The sequence below is a fragment of the Cetorhinus maximus genome, chromosome 14 (assembly GCF_964194155.1).
Source record: "Cetorhinus maximus chromosome 14, sCetMax3.hap1.1, whole genome shotgun sequence".
Lineage (NCBI taxonomy): Eukaryota > Metazoa > Chordata > Chondrichthyes > Lamniformes > Cetorhinidae > Cetorhinus > Cetorhinus maximus.
The window spans coordinates 58,125,835-58,139,164 of NC_135892.1; the positions used below are offsets into that span (position 1 = coordinate 58,125,835).

The following is a 13,330-nucleotide window of genomic DNA, read 5'->3' on the forward strand; positions in this document are numbered from 1 at the left end:
GGACATTCTGCACCTGTGCCACCCTCAGTGCTTCCTCCAAGTGATGTTCAACACGGAGGGGCACTGATTCATCAGCTGAGGGAAGGTGGTACGTTTAGTACCAGCAGAAGGAAGTTTCCTTGCCCTGTTTGACCTGATGCCATGAGCCTTCATGGGGTCTGGAGTCGATGTTGAGGACTCCCAGAGCAACTCCCTCCCACCTGTATACCACTGTGCCGCCACCTCTGCCACATATCAAGGGATGGTGATGTTGGAGTCTGGGACATTATTTGTAACATGTGATTCCGTGAGAATCACATTATCAGGCTGTTGCTTGACTAGTCTGTGAGACAGTTCTCCTAATTTTGGCACTAGCCCTCAGATATTAGTGAGGAGGACTTTGCAGGGTTGATAGGGCTGCGATTGCCGTTGTCGTTTCCGGTGCCTTGGTCGATGCTGGGTGGTCTGTTCAGTTTCATTACTTTTTTGTGTCTTTGTAGCAGTTTGTTACAACTAAGTGGCTTGCTAGGTCATTTCAGAGGGCATTTAAGAGTCAACCCCATTGCTGTGGGTCTGGAGTCACATGTAGGCTAGACCAGGTAAGGACAACAGATTTCCTTCCCTAAAGGACATTAGTGAACCAGATGGGTTTTTACAACAATCGACAATGGTTTCATGGTCATCATTGGACTTTTAATTCCAGATTTTTTATTGAATTCAAATTCCACCATCTGCCGTGGCCCCAAAGCATTACCCAGGGTCTCTAGTCCAGCGACAATACCATTACGCCATCGTAGATTAATTAGGGGATTTAGAAATTATCATAGTAACAACTTGTAGATCTATATATGTGCTTAAAATCATTTCTTCTATTAATAAAGTTTTAATTTAGTTTTGTAAGAAACCTATAAGACTTGGTGGCCTTCTTTTTACTGAATTCTAAGCCCGAATCTCGAAAAAAGTACAAATTACAAAATAGTTGTGGCAGCTGCTTCAAGTTTCCCTCTGGATTTGGTGAGCTTGGTATTTACCTTCGGGTAACATCCTATGAACTGGAGGCAGAGTTTGAGACTGCATATGGTGCCACATTTGTGCTGGGAATGTTGATGATACATTTGTGAGATCTAACTTTGTTGTATCAAGCCTTTAAAAAGTGAAATTTATCGATTCTATTGAAATACTATTTGTTTGTTAATGAATGCTTGATTTTATTTTGATTTTGGGATTGTTACAACAAACGTTTTGAAAAGTGAAACCTTATCCATCAGTTCCTTTTGTTTGGGGATTCCTTTCTCTTCAGATTATTTGTCTCTACAGGAATGTAACACTTTATTGAACCAAATTAGTGGCAATAACTGTCATGCATTGGAGTTATATGCCACTTAATTAACTGTCTGGTCTATTCAACTGTCCCTGATCACTCTTTCTGAATGGGCCAATCACTGAACAGACAAATTTTTGCCCTATGTAATAAAAACAGAAAGTGCTGAAATTACTCAGCAGGTCTAGCAGCATCTGTGCAGAGAGAAACAGAGTTAATGGGCTGGATTTTGCCGTCCCAATGCGGGGAAAACATGCATCAGGCAGGAGGTGGAATTGGGGGAGATGGTGGGGAGACATGAATTCTGAAACTGCCAACTGATTCCTGTCAGCTACCATTCTGACTGGCTTGGGAAATGTGGTGGGTCCCGACCTGACACACAGGTCATGATCAGACATCAAGACTTCTATGTTGCTGCCTACCTCAATTTTGTATTTCCTGAAGTTTGACATTTTCAGCGAGGCGCAGGGGGGAGGGGATAGTCGGGGTGATTTCTGAAGCCTTTTTCTGAACCACATCAGGTCAGAGGGTTCATGAATCATGGGGGAAGCCTGTTCTGGAGTTGGGAACCTTTTGACAGGTAGGTTTAAAAGCTATTGTCAACTTCACATCTTAATTAGTTATTGTATGATAATACAAATATGTTTTTAATGTAGTGATTGATGAAAAAGCTTTGTTCTTAAAAGGTAGGTGGCCATTAAATTGACCAACAGAGTACATCATCCACTGGATAATATGCTCTTCTGCATTGAACAGTATTGAAATTCAGATTTTAACCTGTCATTTGGACCCAGTGTTTCAATCTTTATATTGATTTACAGTCTAGCCTTCCATTGAGCTTTTGAAACAGTGGAAAAGATGACTATCTGTTCAGGCTATTTCAAAAGGCTTTAATGTATTCAGCCCAACCATCTGTCCAGCCTTTAAAGCAGTGGAACAGATGGCCATCTGCTCAGGCTACTTAAAAATACTTTGATCTTTTCAGCCCACCTATCTGTTCCACTCCTTATAACATTTTAATATATTCAGCTCTGCAGGCTTTGTTGACACAGCTGTGCAATGGAATCCCATTATAATGTTTGGCTGAGCTCCAAACCCTAGTAATGGGCTCAAATCAGCATGGGTTATTGATACAGATGTCAAGAGGATTGTGAACTTTGTTTTTATTGACAGTTTTATGAGCAATTATTGGCTTATTTTCTTTTGAGGTTTTTTGTATGCTTACATGTTTATTTTGATATATGTATGACCACTTAAAAGGATTATTTTTAAGTGACATTTGAATGGCCATGTGCTCCTCAGAGGATTAAGGTATTTTGAAGAGGGTTTTGAATGTTTGTTTAGTTTGACAGTTTCATGAGTATCTCAAAGACTTCTCAATGTCATTATAGGGTTCATGAGTTCTGTCCATAGTGGATACTGGGTAATTGGGCATGGGGGTTATGGAGGGTGCATGAGGGGTTGGAGGGGGCATGCTGATTAGGTGGGGTGTGAGGGCATATGGTACCTAACACTCATGTACACTGGGCCACTGTCCCAGTGAATGGAGGTAGGCCTTCTAGCCTGCCTGCCTCAGCGTCTACCTGCCTCCCCTCGGGCCTACTTCTGGAGGCAGCATCCCCAACCCCAACCTAGCCCAGCTCCATCCTGCCATGAAAATAGTGTGGACAGGCACTGCAATTCAGGAGGCGAGATCGCAACATCGAGAAATGGCCCAACTCTCAATTCTCACCTTGAAGGGAAAAATTTGGTCCAACATTTCAGATTGATGACCTTTCATCATTTTTCCCTGTTACAACTATCTTTCTTCTAATGCTCGATCCATGGTTAGGCCAAGTTGTATTGCAAAGTTGCATAGGACAGGAGTGACTTGCCAGGTGACAATTCAATCCTGTCGTAACCTTAACAGAACCATTACTGTCTTGGACAAGGCACCCAAAACTGGATGTAAGATTATGCACATGTTTCTGAGAAATCTTAGTCTCTGCATGCAGATATTTCAGAAAATGTCCAGAAATAGCTTTAAGCATGTGGATAGTCGCATAAAAATTAGTTGAAATATAGAAAATATTAATGTATTTGTCTGAAAATACTTGATTTTATTCACCCCTATATCTTACAGATAGAGTTATACTCATGGGATACCTATAGCTGCTTGGAAATGAGTACATTAATAAGATTCACTGGACAAACAAAATAGAATTAGGAAGGCGAAAGGTATGTTGGCCTTCATCGCAAGGGGATTTGAGTATTTGAATACAGGAGTAAACATATCTTGCTGAAATTGTATAGAGCCTTGGTGAGACCGCACCTGAAGTATTGTGTACAGTTTTGGTCTCCTTATCTAAGGAAAGATATACTTGCCATAGAGGGAATGCAATGGAGGTTCACCAGACTAATCCCTGGGTTGGTGGGATTGTCTTATGAGGAGAGATTGAGGAAACTGGGCCTCTATTCTCTAGAGTTTTGAAGAATGAGAGGTGATCTCATTGAAACTTACAAAATTCTTATAGGGCATGACATGGTAGATGTGAATAGAATGTTTCTCCTGGCTGGTGAGTCCAGAACCAGGGGACACAGCCTCAGAATAAGGGGCAAGCCATTTAAGACCGAGATGAGGAGGAATTTTTACTCTCAGAGGGTGGTGAATCTTTAGAATTCTCTACCCCAGAGGGTTGAGGAAGCTCAATCACTGAGCAACGATCTGTACGTTTGTGGAGCCTTGTTGACCAAGCTCTTATTGCATGCTGTAAAATGGAAGAGGCAGTACGCTGTGTTGTTTTCAGTCGTGATGGATCACAGCTTGCTCTAGGAATGAAGGATGGTTCATTTACTGTACTTAGAGTCAGGTAAGAAAACATTTTCTTCATTACCTCCCACTAAAAATAAAGAACAAACACAAATGAGATTCCATGGATGAGTAAAGAAACAAGGGAACAATTGAGGGTTAGGAAAGAGGCATACATTAAGTACATAGAAAGCAGAGGAGTGCAGGATAACAGAGAATACAAAGACATTAGGAGAAAAGTTTAAAAAAAACAATTTGGGAGACAAAGAGAAACTATGAAATTGAATTATCAAGAACCATATAACAAAATAGTAAAATATTTTACAGGCACATCAATAAAAAGAGGAAGACTGGAATGGGAATAGGATCATTAAAGGATGGGTGGAATAATACCATGGGCAGGTGAGGAATAGTCAATACTGAAGATAAATAAAATTCAGGGAGCCATTAATAAACTTGCAGAATGGGCAAATAATGGCAAATGAAATTCAACATAGATAAATGTGAGGTGGTGCATTTTGGTAAGAAGAATTAGGGAGGTCTTGGGATCTTGGAGTACAAATACATCAATCATTAAAAGTTTCTCCACAGGTTAGCAAGGTTATGAATAAGCAAATCAAACACTAGATTTGATTTTACAGAGATAGAAAAGTAGGGAAGATATGCTAAACCTGTATTTGACCTTTGTTAGGCCATACTTAAAGTACTGTGTGCAGTTCTGGTTGCCATATTATAAAAAGGATATAGCGACAGTGGTGAGGATACAGAGAAGGTTTACAAGGATGATAGCAGAAATGTGTGGGTATACAATTCAGGAAAGGATTGACAGGCTGGTTCTCTTCTCTCTTGAGAAAAGAAGGCTGAGGAGTAACCTAACAGAAGTATTTAAAATTATGAAAGCTTTTGATTAAGTGAATTAGAGCGAGAGTGTTTCCTTTTGTAGAAGAACATAACAAGAGATCACCAATATAGGATAGTCACTAACAAATCTAATAGGAAATTAAGAAGAAACTTCCCCCAAAGAATGATGAGAATGTGGAACTTGTTATCACAGAGCGGTTGAAGTGCATTGAATAGATGAATTTAAGGGCAAATTAGAGAAGCGTATGAGGGAGAAGAGTTACCATGGTAAATTTAGATGAGAAAAGGTGGGAGGAAGCTCAAGGGGAGCATAAACACTGGCATGGACTGGTTGGGCTGAATGGCCTGTTTCTGTGCCATACATACTATATATTGTGTTCAACACAGAAATCGATAGATTTTCGGATACTAATGATATGAAGGGATCTGAAGACAGTGGGAAAAAATAACGTTGAGGCAGATGATCTACCAAGATCTGTTTGAATGGCAGAGCAGGCTCGATGAGTTGAATGGCCTACTCCTGCTCCACTGTTCCTAAATTAAAATAGCAGTACAGTTTTAAGAAGCTGGCTGGATGGCTTTAAATAAATTTCCTTATCTTCCTGTTTTCAAGATACAGAGTATAGTGGAGGAACAGTGGCCCTCAAACATATACACCAAACACAGGGGGCAATTTTGTGGCCCTCCCGCCCACATATCTGAAGGTGGGGTGCACGTAAAATAAAATGGGTGGCCAGGCCACTGCCTTCCTGCCCAGCCCCAATCTGTCCCCCATATTACAGTGGGTGGATAAGGCATCAGCCAGCCAGCCTGCCTGCCCTTAGGCCTATTAAGGCCCTTAAGTTGCCAATTAAAGGCCACTTAAAGGCGTTTTTCTGCCTCCATCAGAATAATATGGTGGGCGGGGGAAGACAGAGAAAAATGGTCAGCCCGCTAACTTTCCCAACTTGGACAAAAAGGCAGGAAGGAAAATGAGTACCTCTTTCAAGTGGCCTCCTGTGCCCAATCTTGGGAACCTCCCCCAAGATTGTACCTCATTTTGTGACTCACCCCCACCCCCACCCCCACCAAAAATCCCAGACTGAACGAAGTCTGGCATCTATGTTCTCTTCTTGTCAAGACTCCCTTGTAGTTCCAGCAGTGACCACTACTACACTCTGGCACTGCTAGGACTTCTGAACTACCAGCCAACAGATTGGCGGCAGCTCGAGCGCGGGTCTTCCTATTCCTCAGGGGCGGAAGTCCCATTTTCAGCTCATTAAGGCTATCCCAGTGTATTGTTGCTCTGGAATAACCCTTTTTAAAGTTGACTGGCTTTTTTATTGGGGCTTGGGGTGCCTGCTGGTGGCGGGCTTGAACGGACAATATGGTGAGAAGGCCAAAAATCGGTTTCACAATGTAATGAAACCAGTTTGCAATCGTCTGCTCTATCCGCCAATGGTGGGCTGCGTTCCCCATCATCGGACGTCAGGAACCTCATTGTAATACATCAGCACATCATTATAAGGCCAGCCTGTCAGATTCAACCCTGCTCCCCTGCTGGATAGTCTGTCCACATCGGTGGGAAAACACGCTGACATGTTTCACAACAGCATATATAAGACATGCACTTGGCCGGCTGCGCTTCACTCGGGGCTTCAAGGTTTGTTTGCCTACCTTGCTTCAGCCAGCACTTGCAGTCATCGGCACCAGGCTTCACAGGCAGCACCACATCACTTTTAGGGGGGCTCACGGGTAGATCTCTACCTACCAGATCAGCCATAGTGGGTGGCTTTTCAATGGCTGCAGGGCAAGGTCTTGCTTGGGGAAGAGGGAGAAATGGCCTCAGGCAAGAGCCTGCAGGATGAGAGCTGTGTTGGGGAATAATGGTATCCCAGGGTGTGTGTGGGGGCACATGTTGATCTGTGCAAGTGGCCTCAAGATGGTGAGGAATGAGGAGGTAGTCTCCAGAGGAGATGAGGCCAGGTGGACATGTGAGGGTGTGTGTGTGAGAATGGGTGGTGACGTCCCTTGAGCTGGCAGTGAGTGAGATGCCAGTGAATGCGTGATGGGCTTGAGTGTGTGAGTTTAGAGTGATTAGATGGTTGCCATACCCTGGCTGCATGGTTGAGATCATTCATCCTCAATCTGCATTGGATGGCCAACCTCTTCTGCGCAACACCGGCACTGATCACGACTGCCATCGCCTACCTAGCCAGAGTGGCAATGTAGCTGCCCCTTCTGCGGCCAGAGGGGGGGTAGAGGACATCACAGTGGGCTCCACAGCATCCAAAAGGTGCTTGAGGGCTTCCTTGCTGCAGTCCTGGGCTAGAAGCTGTATTTTAAATGTGGTGCCTTGCATGATGATGCAGTGAGGTGAAGGCATGGCGGATGAATGATAGCCTGGCTGCCACGAGAACAGCGTGTTTCCTGGGACTGCATAAGTAATGCGGCAGGTTTGGGACAATATGGTGTGAAAACCTGCCATTATGCCCGGTGGGTAAAGTGTAATTTTACCTACCCGCTATTGCACCCTGCCCACTACTGCACTTAATGCAAATCTGGAACAATTCTGCCCAATGATGTACCTTTACAAGAAAGAAGACAACTGAATGAAAGAAGCACAAACTGCAGCACAAGTTTTATACGGATCTTTGGCAGCCTTCCCTCGCCTGCATGAGAATCTTGTAGGCAGTACACACAGCAGCCATGATATGCTGGTAGTGGAGGTTGTGGATATCTAAGCTGGTAGATGGTGCCAAGCTTTTTGAGTGCTGTTGCAGCTGCATCCATTCAGGCAAGTGGGGAATATTCCATCACGGCCTGACTTGTGCTTTGTAGGTGGTGCAAAAACTTTGGGGAGTCAGGAGGTGAGCCACTCACCACAGAATACCCAGTTTCTGTCCTGCTATAGTAAACATGGAATTTATGCAGCTGGTGAAGTTGGTGAAATGCAGCATGTTGATGTTAGGCGATTCAGTGATGGTAGTGCCATTGAATATCAAGGGGATATAATTTGCCTTTCCCTTGATGGAGATGTTCATTGTCTGGCACAAATGTTACTTGCCATTTAGCTCAGGACTGGATGTTGACTGGGTTATCCTGCATGCTGGCATGAACTATTTTATTGTTTGAGGAATTGCAACTGGAGCTGAAAACTGAGCAAGCAACCTCACTTTGACCTTTCTTCTGTCATATGATATAACAGTTGAAGACAGTTGGGCTTAGGACACTATTACGCAGAACTCCTACTACGATGTCCTAGGGGTGAGATGGTTGGGCTCCAATAACAAATATAATTATATATAAATACTCCTGCAACATAATATATAGATATAAAAAAAAAGCTTTTCTTACCCTGTGATGTATCGAATCCTCCATTTGACATTCTTTCTGGAATAAATCTCCATTGAAATACAGAGTGATCAGCACCACCTGTGCTAACTATCCACTGAAAATCATATGACCATCGCACATTGGTCACATGAGCAGAATGTCCAACATATTTACGGAATTTTGCTCCTGAAAATAAGGAAACAGATAACCATGTAGCAAATATAAAACAGCTGAATATGGTTAATTACATTTCTTTGACTAAACCAAAAGATTTTTTAAAAAAGTTAACATCCTCCAGGAACTAGAAAACTCAAACTGTAAAAAAAATGTTAATACTTAGAAAGAAAAGATGTTTTAGATTGTAGCACTTAAGTTATCAATGAAAGAGAAGTGAAACTCTTTATAGAAATAGAAAAGATTTTGCAGAAGAATGAAGGATTTCTAATCAATCAATACACACTTCTGAATTTCAGTGAGATTTATTTCACATAGTTGATTTTGATAACAAAAGCTGCTGAGAAATGAATATATTACAAAATAGTTTCACAGATGTCGTCATGAATCAAAACCTCTGATTAGATAAGAATGTGCTCTGGTACCACATTTTTATTTCTGGTACCATGCATTTTTATTTCTAAAGCGTTATTCTGAAGATAAGCTTCAAATAAAGCCCTTAGCTTTGCCCCATTGATGTTCATACATTTGCTTACCCCTTGGCATCTAGCTTGACGCCGAAAAGAATCTAAATAATGATAGAGTAACAAACTAATGTATTCAAGGTAGGCAATCATAGAAGATCATTGTTACAACTACCTGCCCGCCCAATTAACCCCTTTCGATCATGTAAAATATCACAAAGGGATTTTAGAAAAAATGCTCAGATAGAGAGTGGTTGGAGTAAGGAATTCTCAACCACAAACTATTGTTGAAGCAGTGTCTAGAAATTATTTTAAAGGACAATTAGAAAGTTCCTTGAAGAGAGAAATATCAGAGGGTACGAGATGCAAGAGGAGAGTGAAATTAGACTAGGTGGATCAAACATCAAAAACACCAGAACAGACATGATGGAATAAATTGCCTGTTTCTGTGAAGTAACAGCCTATGATTTTCAGGGATCAAAGTCCTTGTTTATGAATACAGAAGTAGGGAGTTCATTTTAAATTTATACCAAGCTTTGGTTAGACCACGTTTGGAGAACTGCAGTTCTGGTCTCCATATTACAAAACAAAGTTACTGAAGCATGATAGAAAGTGCAGAAATGGTTTACAAGGTTGTTACCAGAATTAAGAGGGTGAAACTATTAGGAATAATTGAGCAGGTTGGAGTCCTTTTCTCTGGAAAAGGGTTGCCTCAGAAGAGGCCTAACTGAGGAATTTAAAATTGTGAAAGGATTCAAAAGGGTTGATGTGAAGAAACTGCTTCCATGCACTGCCAAAGGCATAATAGATTATAGAAACATAGAAACTAGGAGCAGGAGTAGGCCATTCGGCCCTTCGAGCCTGCTCCACCGTTCATTATGATCATGGCTGATTATCCAACTCAATAGTCTGCTCCCGCTTTCTCCCCATACCCTTTGATCCCTTTCACCCCAAGAGCTACATCTAACTCCTTCTTGAAAACATACAATGTTTTGGCCTCAACTACTTTCAGTGGTAACAAATTCCACAGGCTCACCACTCTCTGGGTGAAGAAATTTCTCCTCATCTCAGTCCTAACTGGTCTACCCCATATCCTCAGACTGTGACCCCTGGTTCTGGACTCCACCATCATCGGGAACATCTGTCCTGAATCTACCCTGTCTAGTCCTGTTAGAATTTTATAGGTTTCTGTGAGATTCCCCCCTCATTCTTCTGAACTCCAGTGAATATAATCCTAATCGACTCAATCTCTCCTCATATGTCAGTCCCGTCAGCCCAGGAATCAGTCGGGAAAACCTTCGCTGCACTATCTCTATAGCAAGTACATCCTTCCTCAGATAAGGAGACCAAAACTGCACACAATATTCCAGGTGTGGTCTCACCAAGGCCCTGTACAATTGCAGCAAGACATCCCTGTTCCTGTACTCGAATCCTCTGGCTATGAAGGCCAACATATCATTTGCCTTCTTTACCACCTGCTGCACCTGCATGCTTACCTTCAGCGACTGGTGTACAAGGACACCCAGGTCTCGTTGCACATTCCCCTCTCTCAATTTATAGCCATTCAGATAATAATCTGCCTTCCTGTTTTTGCTACCAAAATGGGTAACCTCACATTTATCCACATTATACTGCATCTGCCATGCATTTGCCCACTCACTCAGTTTGTCCAAATCACACTGAAGGATCTCTGCATCCTCCTCACAGCTCACCCTCCCACCCAGCTTTGTGTCATCAGCAAATTTGGAGATATTACATTTAATTCCTTCATCTAAATCATTAATATATATTGTGAATAACTGGGGTCCCAGCACCTATCCCTGCGGTACTCGACTAGTCATTGTCTGCCATTCGGAAAAAAACCCATTTATTCCTACTCTTTGTTTCCTGTCTGCCAACCAGTTTTCTATCCATCTCAATACACTACCCCTAATCCCATGCGCTTTAATTTTACACGCTAATCTCTCATGTGGGACTTTGTCGAAAGCCTTCTGAAAGTCCAAATAAACCACATCCACTGGCTCCCCCTCATGAACTCTACTAGTTACATCCTCGAAAAATTCCAGTAGATTTGTCAAGCATGATTTCCCTTTCATAAATCTATGCTGACTCTGTCCGATTCTGCCACTGTTTTCCACGTGCTCAGCTATTAAATCTTATATAATGGACTCTAGAATTTTCCCCACTACCAACATCAGGCTGACTGGTCTATAATTCCATTTTCTCTCTGCCTCCCTTTTTAAATAGTGGGGTTACATTAGCTACCCTCCAATCTGTAGGAACTGTTCCAGAATCTATCAAATTTCAGAAGATGACCACCAATGCATCCACTATTTCTAGGCCCACTTCCTTAAGTACTCTGGGATGTAGATTATCAGGCCCCGGGGATTCATTGGCCTTCAATCCCATCAATTTCCCCAACACCATTTCCCTCCTAATACTGATTTCTTTCAGTTCCTCCCTCTCACTAAACCCTGTGTTCCCCAACATTTCTGGTATGTTATTAGTGCCCTCCTTTGTGAAGAGAGGACCAAAGTATGTATTTAGCTGGTCAGCCATTTCTTTGTTCCCCATTATAAATTCCCCTGTTTCTGACTGTAAGGGACCTACATTTGTCTTCACCAATCTTTTTCTCTTCACATACCTATAGAAACTTTTACAGTCAGTTTTTATGTTCTCTGCAAGCTTACTCTCGTACTCTATTTTCCCCTTCTAATGAATCCCTTGGTCCTCCTTTGCTGAATTCTAAACTGCTCCCAATCCTCAGGTCTGTTGTTTTTTCTGGCCAATTTGTATGCCTCTTCCTTGCATCTAATACTATCTCTAATTTCCCTTGTAAGCCATGGTTTGGCCACCTTTCCTGTTTTACTTTTGCGCCAGACAGGAATAAATAATTGTTGCAGTTCACCCATGAGCTCTTTGAATGTTTGCCATTGCCTATCAACCGTCATCCCTTTAAGTAACGTTTCCCAATCCATCATAGCCAACTCGCGCCTCATACCATCGAAGTTTCCTTTATTAAGATTGAGGACCTAAGTCTCAGAATCAACTACGTCACTTTCCATCTTTGATGAAGAATTCTATCATATTATCATCCCAAGGGGCCTCGTACAACTAGATTGCCAATTATTCCTTTCTCATTACACAATACCCAGTCGAGGATCAATTGGCTTACTTCTGTGCTACATGATTCTATGATTGTGATCAGTCCAAAACAAGGGGACATTATTATTAAATAGTCACTAATGGATCAATAAAGAGTTCAGGAGGAAATTTTTTTACACAGCTGTGAGAATGTGGAACTCGTTGCCACATAAAATGGCTGAAGCAGATAGCATTGGTACATTTGAAGAAAGCCCTTGATGCATAAATGTGGGAGAAGGAAATGCAGAGATAAGGGGACAGAGTGGGAAGAAGTAATTAGAATGGGAGGAGCGTTGGAACTGTATTTTTATTTTCTAAGACCTGCGAATTGGTGTTGCTTCTGAGTGATCTGGGCTTCCCCATGATGCATCCACCAAAACTGCCTGGAGCTCATTATAATAAATGGTAATTAAGTAGACAGGCATTGAAGTGGCTTAAACCCATGACTTGTGGCTCCAATAAACAAAAATTAACACAGCCCATAATAAAAAACGTGTATGAGTTGACAGCAACAGTTGGTGGTTGTGCCTTCCTTCCGAGCCTCCAGTGACGACTGGAATTGCAAGAATTATTTTGGAGTAGCTTTTGTCCTTTGTAGCTGAAGACAGCTGACCTTGCATCTGTTAGACTTAGAGTCTGAGATTGAACAATATATTATTCCTACCAATTAATTCACAGGTGATAAACAGCATGCTTCAACAATATGATTATAGAAGAGCTGTGTTAAATTCTGGATGAAAACTTGCAAACAAGAGGTGATGGTTAGATTCTCTCTTGTTGGAGATGGTCATTGCCTGGCGCTTGTGTGGCGCAAACGTTACTTGCCACTTGTTAGCCCAAACCTGGATATTGTCCAGGTCTTGCCACATATGGGCATGGGCTGCTGCAATATCTGAGGAGTCACAAATGGTGCTGAACACTGTGCAATCATCCCCACTTCTGAACTTATGACGGAGGGAAGGTCATTGATGCAGCAGCTGAAGATGGTTGGGCCGAAGACACGACCCTGAGGCACTCCTGCAGTGATGTCCTGGAACTGAGATGATTGATCTCCAACAACCACAACCATCTTCCTTTGTGCCAGGTATGACTCCAACCAGTGGAGACCTTTCCCCCTGATTCCCATTGACTCCAGTTTTGCTACTGCTCCTTGATGCCACATTCAGTCAAATGCTGCCTTGATGTCAAGGGCAGTCACTCTCTCTTCACCTCTGGAGTTCAGCTCTTTTGTCCATGCTTGAACCAAGGCTGTAATGAGGTCAGGAGCTTAGTGACCTTGGAGGG

The 13,330-nt window shown here is 42.4% G+C and overlaps 1 protein-coding gene across 1 annotated transcript in view; it reads right to left on the reverse strand.

Moving 5' to 3' along the window:
• Positions 1-13,330, reverse strand: part of LOC144689682 (echinoderm microtubule-associated protein-like 6) — a 693,547-nt gene that overhangs the window by 273,972 nt on the left and 406,245 nt on the right. Inside the window, exon 11 of the mRNA XM_078556972.1 lies at positions 8,286-8,450. Coding sequence (XP_078413098.1) covers positions 8,286-8,450 — 165 coding nt within the window. The remainder of the gene's footprint in view (positions 1-8,285; positions 8,451-13,330) is intronic.